Source organism: Ciconia boyciana, chromosome 2, assembly GCF_034638445.1.
Source record: "Ciconia boyciana chromosome 2, ASM3463844v1, whole genome shotgun sequence".
Classification (NCBI taxonomy): Eukaryota; Metazoa; Chordata; class Aves; order Ciconiiformes; family Ciconiidae; genus Ciconia; species Ciconia boyciana.
This window is the reverse complement of record NC_132935.1, coordinates 149,682,625-149,695,623: the sequence shown is the minus strand read 5'-3', so window position 1 is coordinate 149,695,623 and position 12,999 is coordinate 149,682,625. Positions and strand designations below refer to the sequence as shown.

Below are 12,999 nucleotides of genomic sequence, written 5' to 3'. Positions count from 1 at the left end.
TTGCTCATGAAAGCAGAGAGAAATAACAGGTAAACAAGGATGGAAAGAAGGGGTCCAAAAGCATCTAATAAGCTTTAAAAGATCTCTAACTTTTAAAAGCTTAGAAACATGAGTAATAATTAGCTACATTCAATACAGCTTACATTTGCATAGGCACTTTCCTACTATGTATGTTCACCTCATTTTCATATTGAAAGTATATCTCGCCCAAACCATCACAACACATATTGTATAACGAAATTTAAAACTAATGAGCCATATCCTAATAGCCATGAGTCAAGTCAGGGTGTGCATTAGTAGTCCATTTGCAATTCTCTAGAGACAGAAAGAACAAGGCTAAACATACCCAGTAGCCTATTTAGCGCACAACTTGTTCTGTGTACTGGTAACACTATAGCAGAACTGCAACAAGTTCACAATCTCGAGCACTCAAACCTCCGTGAAATACTGCTTATACTTTTGTTAGCATGCAAGTTACTCCTGGGGCAGCCAAATAGGACTGCTGTGATTATTTAGTTTGACGTCTTGCATAACATGGATCTGACTTGCCTGAATTAGTCCTCTATCAAATCACATCTTTTCAGGAAATCATCTAACACATCCAGACTAGAGAAATCTTTACCATTCTGCGACGTGCCTTTATTTCTCCTTGCAAGGTGTCCAACTTCTACTTAAAATCACTGGATCACTCTTTCTCTGCTAGATGGAACAGACCTTTATTTTATTAACAAATTTTTGCTCCAAAGATGGTTCTTTTAGGCTAACTCCCCTTTCACTGAACTAAGTAGATTCTGCTTATTGAGACTCTCATGCCAGTGCTTCTCTTTAATCCTTTTATTGCTCTCATGACTCTCTTCTGCCCAATTTTCCAGCATTACTGGAAATTGTGACTATTGGAGTTGGGCATAGCATTCTTCTAAAAGGTTACGCCAAAGTAAAATATAGACAGCAGTATTACTTCCCTGACAGTATATCCATTTCTAAACCTGAGGATCTCACTAGTCCTTTTGGCCACGAGGCATGCTGAAAATTCATGTTCAGTTGAGCATGCACATCATCTCCAGACACTGTTGAAAGTTAGCATTTCCTACAGCAAATTGTTCTATTTGGTAAGTATGTCCTCAAACCTCTGCTCCTAGAGACACAGGTCTACTTTAGGTCGCAGTGAAATGCAGATTGCTTACAGCTCCCAACCAAGTAATTCATCTTACTTTGTTTAAGTGGCTCCTTAGTATTTAAGTTTTGTGGCATCCATAGATTTGAGCAGTCATTATTATATTTCCTTCTGTGTTCTTAACAAACTCATGATTAAGAGCCAAATTGTGTGTGAACTCATGTAACATACCTGTTCAGTCACAGCTGTCCTTTCAGATTTACATTTTGAGATCTTTCAGGTTTGGACTCAATTAGTGTTATGATGAATTTTAAATTTGGGGGTGATACTTTGCATATTTCTGTAGCAGTAAGTTATTTAAAATAAAAGAAACTATTTGAAAATCTAAGGGTATTCCAAATAGCAGTGATGAAATATCTAAATAAAATGCTAGAGCAACAATTTGTGTACTATGTAACTAATTTTGTAAAGTTTGAGACACACTTTTTAAGAAAAATGTGTTCCTATGTTGCACAGGGAAAACACTGTGGTTTCTCTACTTGGTTAAATTTTATAAGATATTGTACATAAGCAAGTAAATCAGGTGTTTTCTTGATTCTGCTAAACAATTTTCCTATTAAACATTTTATGTCCTGTGCTGTCAAGAAAGTAGCCAGAGCCATCTTAAACAGCTACCAGGGAAGAAAGTCTTCTCGAGTAAAAGGCACAAACAGCTTAGATCTGCCTCCATGCTGGGAAACCTTCAAAAGTTATATGTAAGTTGGAGAGCAAGACCAAGATTGATGTCTTTTAGATTGCTGCATTCTGAAAAATTGTGGAAGCAACAGCTTCCCAGTTCTGATATGTGTGCTGTGCACATTTATGACTACTATGAAAAAACACAGTAACATTTCAATCCTCCTCAAGCTGCTAATATATGTTCAGAATTAACTGGTTGTTCATGTTAACTCACTGAAATGTACTCATTTCTTGTTGCTGTTTTAACTACTCCAGTAATTTTTAAGCCCGTGATCCTGAAATCATATTCCAAGTGAACCAAAGTTGCTCCACAACTGTTAACAGACAACCAGTTCAACCCTCCACTGAACTAAGCATGAATAAGAAAGATTAAACTGTCATGGATTTCCTTTGCCATATTAATTCCTCAGAATACAGACTTTCCAGGCAGCACCAGACAAGTCTGTGGTGCAACGTAAACAGAATGTTTAGACATTTGTTATTTTTGATGTGGGTTTATTTTTTTATACATACTTTCCTTCCAGGATGATGCAAATTATCTCACTAACATCTGTCAATCTCAGCAAAGTGAATTACTAGATCATTTACTATACATGTAACTTTCAAGTAAACACAGGACAGAACATGTCTTTCAAGATTTAAGAATATCAAATTCTGCAACCACTTCTTTTAGTGGATTTTCTTTACATCACATTGATAAGGATTTAAGAACATATTTGCAAAGAAAATGTGACAGTGGATCCCGCAGTATTTATTTAGAAAAAATATAGTGGATACAAATTACTAACGCATATTTCAGCCATGCCAAACATGATATACTTAATAACAATGTGTGTTCTTGATATCTTTGAAGAGCAAAGTTGACCTCTTGAAAAACAAGAATCTTCCCTTTAGAGTTCCATCTGCTAAAATATTCCATCACCTCAAAAACATAAATAGCTATTCTTTCTCAATCGTAAGATACTAAGAAAACATAATTATCTTCTGAAGTCATCCCTAACTGCTCTATTCACCCTTTACCTCAAATCACTGTCACCCTGAGAAGCAGGACTGTGACTAAAGGCAAATAATGAGCAGCTGCTAAGTCTGTAAGCAAACCAAAGTATTTTCAATATAAATATTCTTATAATAAAAAGTATAAATACAGACATTACATTTGTCCTTAAGGTTTTTCATGTAGTATCAGTGTTCAGCAAAGATTTAGCTATACAGAAGAATAATAGCTTAACTAAAGCTATGCTATTACTCCAGGTCAACAAAGCTAGTGGAAATGTGTATATATGCATGCTCACGCTCTCTGTAAACCTGGCTTATATTGATTTAGACTGCAACACCCCATCTTTAGACAAATAAGAGCAAACTGTGTATACACCAAGCCTAAATAGCTTAAAGAATCCTGCTAACCATCACAATGTAGATTTGCTTTTGTGCATCATTAGCACACCATTTTTGCCTTAAGAAGTTAACAGAAGATATTGCATGACAACATTCAGTGCACACAATGTCTGCAAAAGACAAAAACCCAGCACTTGTGCCCACTCTTAATCATTAATTCCCTTTGAATCTTTCATAATACTGATAGTGGGAAAAAAGTGCAGTAACAGTAGCACAATGTTTGTTGAACCACAGTATTTTTCTGACTGACATTTAGAAAAGCTGGGCTGGGAAGGCAGAAGGATTGCTTCCCTCACTATCCTATCCCCCCGCAGCCAGCTATAGCAACAAGTACGCTGGAAATTTCTTCTCTTCCATTCCTCCAGGCCGAGCAGGACCAGGCAAGCCAGAAGACTGCACATTATGGCTACCACAACACAGCATCAGCACCTGATCACAAATACTGTGTACATCCAGGATCAGGACGCTACTGCAGCATTTTATAGTGCCTGTTGCTGGAATCCACAAGATGTGGTGCACAAAAATAGTTCACTGAAGTTATAAGAAAGTCCAAAAATTAATTATTTTTAAAAATTAGTAAATACTGTATTGTAAAAGCCTTTAGAAATTCTGAGAAATGTACTAATACCATACATGCTCTTTAACCACTGCCTTTATACACCTTAACTTCACATTGAAAGCCCACAACTAAGTACAACTGCTCATTTTTTTTTACTTATTCAATTCATATAATCATATCAACTGTTATAATGGCTCATGTGATATGAAAATAGCAATCAGGAATTTTACTAATACTTTCTCCTTCAAATCAAGCTTGAGTTACTGCCATGAACTTTGAAATATTCATTGTTTGAGTCATGCCAAAATAAATCCTCTGTTAGTTTACTTCTGACGGTTTTATCTAATGATCAGCTAATTCAAGGTAGGACATTGGCTTCTCGCCTAACCTTGTTTAGAACCTCAGCTTTTCTCTTTTAGGTGCTTTCTATGAAAACAAGCTCTTTTTTGTAGACATTTCTATAAAGTATAGAATAGCATGTGACAAACTGTAACAGCGTGTGACAAACAGCGTGTAACAAACTGCCCTGGGATGTCAAATGGCATTAACCCCCATGGAACCAGGTACTGCAGGATTTCCACAGAGTCCTTATGCTGAAACCAATTCCCGTTCCAGTAATTCAATCCAGGCAGTTGGGTTTGTTTGGAGTTTTTTGGGTTTGGGTTTTTTTTTTTTTAAGATTTAGAATTCTGGTTTTGTACTGAGCACATCCAGTGAAAGCATTTCATTTTTTTCCACTTGGAACTACTGTGAGAATCAGACTGAAACATACAGAAATACAAGGTGGAAGTGCACTTACCCCCTACACAAGCATGCTTCTTTTTTGGCAATATGCTTATGCAACTTTTTCTTACAGAACTTGGACTATTTTTTTTAATTACATATTTATGGTCTTTCTCATGTTGTGTCTGGAAAATGATGAAAATTCCTCTGCCCTATGAGAAGAGACTGAATGAGTTAGGTCTTTTCACCCTGGAGAAGAGGAAGCTCAGGGGCACCTCATCACAGTTTTCCAGTACTTAAATGGCAGCTAGAAATAGGACAGAGGCTCTCTCTTCACAAGGAGCCACGACAAGGGGAAATGGGTACAAGCTGCACCAGGAGAAGTTTCACCTTGATATAAGAAAGAAATCTTTCACAGTGAGAACACTCAATCACTGGAACAACCTCCCCAGGGATATGGTAGAGTACCCATCGCTGGAAGTTTTACTGCAGAGATAGTGAACGAGGACTGAGCAGAGAAAAGAACCAGGAAGGTCCTAAAAAGGCATCCAAAAATGACAGAATCTATAAAGCTATTGTGTCACACCTTTGTTATCAGCTACATTTAATTTTATTGTATAATGTATTCACTGTGGCAAATGCACATCATTCATGGGTCTTTTACCTTACACTGGAAGAAATGACAATTTTTAAAAATAGTTTGCTAGTTCTTCAGCTCTAATGTGGCAAAAAGTACAAGCAGACACACAGAGGAAGCTGGGAGAGATGGGAACAGTTCAAAGTCCCAAATGAGTCCTGACATCTAGGAGATGTTGCCTCTCAAAGAAGCAAAAAACGTTATCAATCATCACCTCTCTTGCCAATACTTTCCCTATTTGAATCTTGGTGGGAACCACAACCTCCCATAGCTATTCATCTTCACATCTTAGCTCTTCACCTGTAACTGCATGCCACTCAAAACTTGTCAATACATCATTTTACCATTTCTCTTAGTATGAAATGTAGTTATAGTTTATGTCCTTGCCAAATATAATCTACAGTTAGCAGAATAAGTTTGTCCATAACCACATGATCTCCTAGGGCAACCTGCTCTGTTTTTTTTTTTTAATGCAAAAAAACAATAAACAGCCTGTCATTAGCAAAAACAGGTTGCTAAGATAGATCTGTTCTGGGTTACACAATGAATACCTCTGATGCTATCACATCTTCCAGACACTGGAATTCATCCTTCACTTTCCTTGATGAGATACCAAGCACTTTGGGAAGCACTTTTCTTACATTAATTCATGCAAAGCATGAATAGAATAGAATAGAATGTCAAGGTAATTAATTTAAGAAAAATATAAAAACAGAAGTAATTAGAACAAGAAAGCTATATGACCTCTAAGATAAAAATTATATTCTGAAAACTTAGAATACAAAAAATAAATGTAAATAAATGGTGAAGTCTAGTTCTTATTTAAGGAGACTGCTGCTACTACTAGCAAATTCTTCTATAGCATTAAAAAAGGATTCTAAAGTTGAAAGCTCAAATAGAAAAGATCTAGGAAAAAGACTACAACGTACTGGAGGAAGAGTCACATCTCAAAAATTATTAAAAATATCAAATGAAGGATTCTATTTTACACAGGAAAATATCTGGGTGGAAAAAAACATCTGAAAAACAAAATAACCAGATCTTTTTACATAAATGCTGGCCTCACAATACATAAAAAATATTATACAAGAAGATAACATACCACCAAACTGAATGGTTCAAGGATTAACAATACAAGAATACTTCAAACTTTGTAGTGAAATCAACCCTCATTAGTAACATATGAACATCATTACAATATCTTATGATGTTTCAGTGCCCGAAGTGAAGTGAGTTAAAGTTTAACTAATCACCTACTGACCAAATGATCACATAATTCTTGCAACAAAACAAGAGCTATTAGTTTCAGAAAGGTCAAACTTCATTATCTTCCTCCTTCCATGGAGAACGCTTCAGGCTTGTGAAGGAGACAGCACTGCCAAGGAAAGCTGGCACTACTGCTATCTCTACTATGTATGATCTGCAAAAAAGTATTCCAATCTTTTATATTCCATACTTTTATATTCAAAAAATATTCCATACTTTTATACTTTTAATTCACCACCTTTCTACACCACTAGAAATCTCACACGCACTACTTACAAATACTGTTGAAAACTTGACAACTGAGTATAAAACTGCAGACGTTATGCTGTGGACTAGACACGGGCGAGACGAATCATGGCTTTATTGAAACATGCAGCTTGTTAAGGTATCACAATTGACACAGTGGACGTGTGATCAGTTACTCAGAAAACTTTCATAAAATGATTTTGAATTAAGGTTTCTATACGGGACATCAGCATACTCATGTCAGCAGCACAGACCTGGTGATCCTCATTCCCCTTCTTTTTCAGGGTCTCTAATAGGCCCCAGTGGACAGGAGGCAGAGGGCTGTAAGAACTCAGCAAGTGAAGCTGACTTAATGGATTCTGGTTTATTTCTGCAATCCTCAAGGCCCTCAAGATAGCAGGTGCAAACTTAGAATAATGAGCTGTAGATGAAATAATAATTGGGCAAGTTCTATCTTGTAATCGATCTGCAACTACTTTAGCAACAGCTGTGTGTGTATCCAAAATATATCCTGTAGTACTGTATACAGAGTGAATGGCAGCTAGACAGTCCTCCTCAGAGCACCATCCAGCCACCAAGTCCTGCTGAAGCTTTTCAAGTAGATCCTTCCGTAGCTGGAAGTGACCCTGATTTTCCAGCTGGTTATATAATTGTGTCACCAGTTGTCCATCCTCATTAGCAATCAGGTGCAAGTACCGCTCAAGATTGGAGGACTTCAAAATATCTACTGCTGGTGAAAAAGTGGGAATTAATTTTCTTCCCCTCAAATCATAAACACCTGTTCTTATGAAGTCAGTCAAAACATTGTTTTCATTGGAAGCACAAATACATTTTCTAATAGGAATTCCCATCATTTTAGCATACAAAGCAGCTAATATGTTGCCAAAGTTTCCTGTTGGAATGCAAACATCTACAGGGCTTCCAAACGGAATAATATCTTGATGAACAAGATCAAGGTATGCAGAGGCATGATAAACTATCTGAGGAAGCAGTCGTGCCCAGTTTATGGAGTTTGCTGCAGCCAAAGCTGTTCCATATTCTACTGTAAGAAAGCCAGTATAATCAGAATTAGTGAAGATTTGCTTTATAGCTGTCTGGCAAAAATCAAAATCAGATTTGACACCTACTGACCAGGCATTTTCTTTCTGACAGCCAATCATCTGTGATTTTTGAATTGGGCTTACTCCATCCTCAGGAAAAAAATTCATCACCGCAATTCTCTGTTTATCAGTGTCATGGAGACGACTAAAGCCATCTAGGACGGCACTCCCTGTGTCACCAGAAGTAGCTACCAGAACCAAGTAATTGCAGTTTCTGGGAATGCAGTATGCAAATATATGTGGCACCATCTGTAATGCAAAATCTTTAAATGATGCTGTTGGTCCATGAAATAACTCAAGGAGAAACTGATTGCCTGCCAGATGTCTAACTGGGGCAATTTTAGAACAAGTAAAGTTTTCTCCATAAGCAGTTCCAATAATTTCTGCAAGCTTAGAAGCAGGAACATCAGCAGGATGTATGCATCTTTCTAATATCACCTGGGCTCTTTCAATATAAGTTGCTTCTACAAGGCTTTGCCATTCTCCAGTAGTGAATTTTAGGAGTCCTCCCTCAGGAACAAAGAGTCCTCCATCAGGGGCTAAGCCTTCAGTAACAACATCACTGAAATATTTATGAGAGTCTTTTTCCATACTCCTTCCAGATCTACTAGACCTAGTTGAAATGAAAGTTTCCAGTTCTGAGTTTTGGTATCTCTTCACAGCATCAAGTACCTTTTCTGCTACAACCTCTGCTGCAATATCCCCTCCACACAGAACACGGATGTCGTACCACCTTTTGTAGAATTGCTTCCTAAACTGAAGTATGTCCTTGAGAGAAATACCAGGTGCCTGGCCCACGATGCGATCCACTTTCATTGACTTCAGCCTGCTCATAATGACTGTTGTGGGCACATCCAGATATACAACTATTCCACTTCTCTTCATATGCTGCATGCCAGCAGAATGCATTGGATTGGACCCAGTAAGGGAAATGACACTTCCAGATGCTGAAAACTTCAACAGGGCTTTTCCTTCCTCCTCTAAAAATTGCTCATTACCAACATCCTGCAGTTTTTCCGACACGCTCATATTCCAAGTTGTTTCAAGGACATCATCATCTATGTCTATGACAGGGCAATCTAGTTTCTGACCTACTATTCTCCCAACCGTTGTTTTCCCAGCACCCGGAGGTCCCATCAGGATAATATTTTTGTTTCCAACAAGAGAATGGCTTGAGAACCATGACTTCCATATCTGTGCAAATACAACAGGTCTTGAAGGCATGAGTTTAAAACACATGCCAGAAAGACTGTTTTGGGTTATTAGTCTTAAACACTGATACCGAACAACATGAAACATCTTCTGCTGGGTTGTTGGGTTTTTTTTTTTTCAAGCCAACTTGACAATCCACTTAACTGCTTCAAAAAGAAAAAAACAGTAATTAGTCCTTCAGCAAACATCTAGGAAAAAACCTAAAGGATAAGAAATTCAGAACAACAAGAATTCAAACTAAATCCAGTTATGACTTCATCAGCGCCAGGGAGGTATTTTTCAGAATAAGACTCATTCCCTTCTCTCGCATAGCTCCAGCTCACTTCCACTGACAAATCCAACTGCAAACAGTCCAGTTTACCTCAGGGTAAAAAAAGACATCCAAATCTAAAACTACAATATTATTTGCAAATAATATTGTTTATAGGAATTCAAAACCAATTAGTTTTTCCTCTAGTAGACTCACTTTTAAGTATGCATTTACAAATAATGAAGATTAACTAAATTACCTTCTTGTAATAAAAATGTTAACAAAATAAGCATTTTTCCCACCTCCCAAGATGCCTTTGATTTCTTATATTGTCTTTCTTAAAAAAAGAATGCAAGGCCAACTTCAATACACAGAAAACTCACAGACTTGTGCAACAGCAAGGCTGGAAGAGTTGCATCCAATTCTCCTCTGAAGGGATGGCAAACCAAGCAAGTGATTTGTGAAGAACTCCTATAAAAGAATTGTATTGAGTGTAGTCTGTGTAAAGTAAGAGAGAGAGAAAACACGTCATGAAGACACTCTACCCTCAAAAAAAAAAAAATCACTAGGAAAGTTGCATCTCCAACAAAGGTTAAGCAAGAATCTCTCAACATGATGTTCTGTTTGCTTAGAGAAATCAACACCAGCATCAGCGTGAATTGCAGCACATGATTTGTGTGTGTTTATGGCAAAGGGGGAAGAACTCTCAAAATCTCCATAAAGGGGCAAGGAAGGGGCAGAAATCAGCACAAATTTGCACAGAAAATCCCTACAGAGTAATTTTTCTTTTTAGATAGGCAAACAAGTATCACTTTGTTATTGTTATTCATTCTTCATGACTAAAAATGCTTAACAAAAAGCAACACTGAACTTCCTTTTAGGAAATTAATGAAATTTTAGATGTAAAAATCCAGCTCGGTGCTTACTCATCAATTCTAAAAAAAACAATATATATTTGCAATATATATAAAATCAGCATTTTAAAAGAAATTATTACTTTTAGTTGCTATAGTATGCAGTACAAAGAGATGGTTGACTAAGCTGCAAGTTGTACTTTTCTTTTTTCTCCTGGCACTGTAACACATAACCAAAATGGCAATCAGCAACTTCTAATAACTACATTTTAAAGACTCAATCGAGCTGCTAGCACCCCAGCATTTGCTTTGCAATGTTTATTAATTTTCTTTTTTTTTAGTTTATGTACTAGCTACTTTTACCAGTGAAAAAAATTTAATGAGAAAGTGTTTTCCCACATTAATCAAGACAGACTAAACAAAACAATTAAAGGAATTCACTAAAGACTAAGTTTCCAAATCCTTCAATTGTTCAGTGCCTTTTCTCTAGATGCTCTCGAGTCCAACAGCCTCTCTGTGGAGAGCAGAAGGCCTGGAATTGCAGTAGAAGGCAGGTGAGTACCAAATGGGAACTGCATCATCTTCCAAAGACCTACTCATGATTAAACCATGTTTACAGTTATCACACCAGTCCTTTAAGACCCTGCTGTTCCCCATCAGTGTGCATAATATCAAATGACTCCAGAGACACAGGTCACAAACTTAAAAAAAGACACAGAAGCTCAAGCTTTGTAAGAGCAAACCACAAAAACAAAGACCCTTCACTTCCAGATGCTCCTTGCTCTAGATTCTGCTGTGTTCCCCGCTCTGTCTTTTACACTCTACTTTCTTTACCAAACTATTAGCATGCGTTACAAAGTAATTCTAATTATTCAAATCTTTGCATTTGCTCATTTCTGTAAGGAGAGATGAGCTTGCAAACAGTAAGTCCCTGTGTTTGCACCCAGTGCTGTGACATGATTTACATGCTGTAATTACAAGGCATAGATCAGAGTAAAGATGGGCATATCATACTGTACAGTTATTTCCCAATCCTTGTAAAGTAGAAGGGAACGGTAATGTGTAGATGCAATATAAGGTTTTTGTAACAGTTATTAAAAAGAAAAAACAATCTTTGAAGAGTAGTTGTAATATTCAGTATCATTATAAAGCTGTACTGTACTAGTAATGCACTCTCATGAATACAAACATACAGAGCTACAGGGCCAGAAAGAGATATTTGTATAAATGTACAGATGTAAATAAGTCATGTTCAGGATTTTAAAAAAATTAGAGACAATATTTTAGCGGTTTTATTTCCTGAAGGTAAGAATCACTTCAAGTGTTATGTATGAACTAAGGGAGTACAAACCATGCCAAGCATAATGGCCTGTCTACCAGGTCTAGTTGCACTACAGATTCACTTTGAGGTGCAGTCACTCAGTACACACTACACAGCTGCTGGACAAAACATCTGGACTGCTTTATGAATCTAGGCCACAGGGGCTTAAATCTCCCCAAATTACAGGTGTAGACAAGGACAGAACTAGACCCAGATTTCTCTAATTATAAGCTTACCATGTTTACATGAAGTTATAAGCAGCCTATGGTATTGTTTGAAATCAACTTGGTTAATCTGGTGTAAAAATTTGCAGGGAATTTCTTTATTCAGCTGCTCAATAGATTTAATCTATTCCAGTGTAGTCCAATTTTGCACCCATATAAAGTACATTTACACAGAAGCTTGCAACCATTAAATTCAACTGTTTCTTCGAAACCATTTTTTATTCAATTGGCAAAACCTTCCTGTAAAAACAGCTCAAATTAGACTTTATATCTCATAAAGCTTACCAGTCTAGTTAGACCAAACCATCCAACTTTAGATATAGCTAATTCTCCCAAGAGTGGGGGATTTTTTGAAGGACAGCTTACATCCGTACCTCCAGTGAAATTCTAAAGTGTTGACAATACACCTCGACCCTTCACTTGGACTGCTGACAGCACCTACATGTCATCAGCAAATATCCAGAATTTTAGCACCCATTGCTGATGACAAGAGTTACAGTGAAGACTGAACTTTGTTATTGGTACAGCCAAATTTTGCAACAACATAACATACGGTTAAAATTCAGTAACCAAACACGTCAGTGGCAGTTTGCAGCTGTCAAAGACCTCAAGGCAGGTCAAGACTGATAATTATCATATTTCAAAACCGTTAACACAGGACAACTTCCATTTGACTTTGCTCAGAGCTTTTATGCAGAGAAAAAAAAAATAATCCCACACTAAACCATTCAGCTTCAACTGTCCCACGATCATCCCACAGACCAACATCCTGCAAAGGTTCCCGCCTCACCGCCGCGCTCCCGCCTCACCGTTTCGACGCCCCGAAGGTGTCAAAGCTCGGGTGGGAGGCGGGGGCCGGCCGGGCCGGGCCGGGCCGCGCCGCGCGGCACCGGGGCAACGCGACACCACAGAGCCAGGTCAGTCGCGCCCGCCCACCCGGCCAGCGCAGCCCCAGGCTCCCACCTCCACTCGGGACCGGCGGCGGCGCCCCTGCCCTGCCCTGCCCGGTCCCCGTGGCTCGGCTCGGCTCGGCTCGGTTCCGTTCGGCGCGGCTCCCGGCGCCCTCAGGCGCCCTCAGGGCGGCGCGCGCGCACGTACCGGCGGGGGCGGGGACAGCTGCCACAGGTAGCCCGCGCGCCCCACGCGCCCCCAGCCTCACCCACATCTCCCACCGCGCACGCGCAGCCACCTGCTCGCCCCCCCGTCCCCTCACGACTCCGCCCAGAGCCGCGACGCGCGCGCAGTCAAGCCGCCCAGCGCTCCCTGACTCGGCCGTGACGGCTTCACCTCCGCGAAGTGCGCCTGCGCGGCTCCTAGCGCCTGCCCACAGTGGCCTTCCGCCGGAGGGGGGCGGTGGCGG

The 12,999-nt window shown here is 39.0% G+C and overlaps 1 protein-coding gene across 1 annotated transcript; it reads right to left on the bottom strand.

Moving 5' to 3' along the window:
• Positions 1 to 6,776: 6,776 nt before the first annotated feature.
• On the bottom strand, positions 6,777 to 12,812 carry THNSL1 (threonine synthase like 1). Its single transcript, XM_072854470.1, is given in 4 exon segments — positions 6,777 to 9,089; positions 9,092 to 9,136; positions 9,624 to 9,711; positions 12,449 to 12,812. Coding segments are annotated over 4 exon segments (2,724 nt in total). The 5' UTR covers positions 12,805 to 12,812; the 3' UTR covers positions 6,777 to 6,854.
• Positions 12,813 to 12,999: the final 187 nt, after the last annotated feature.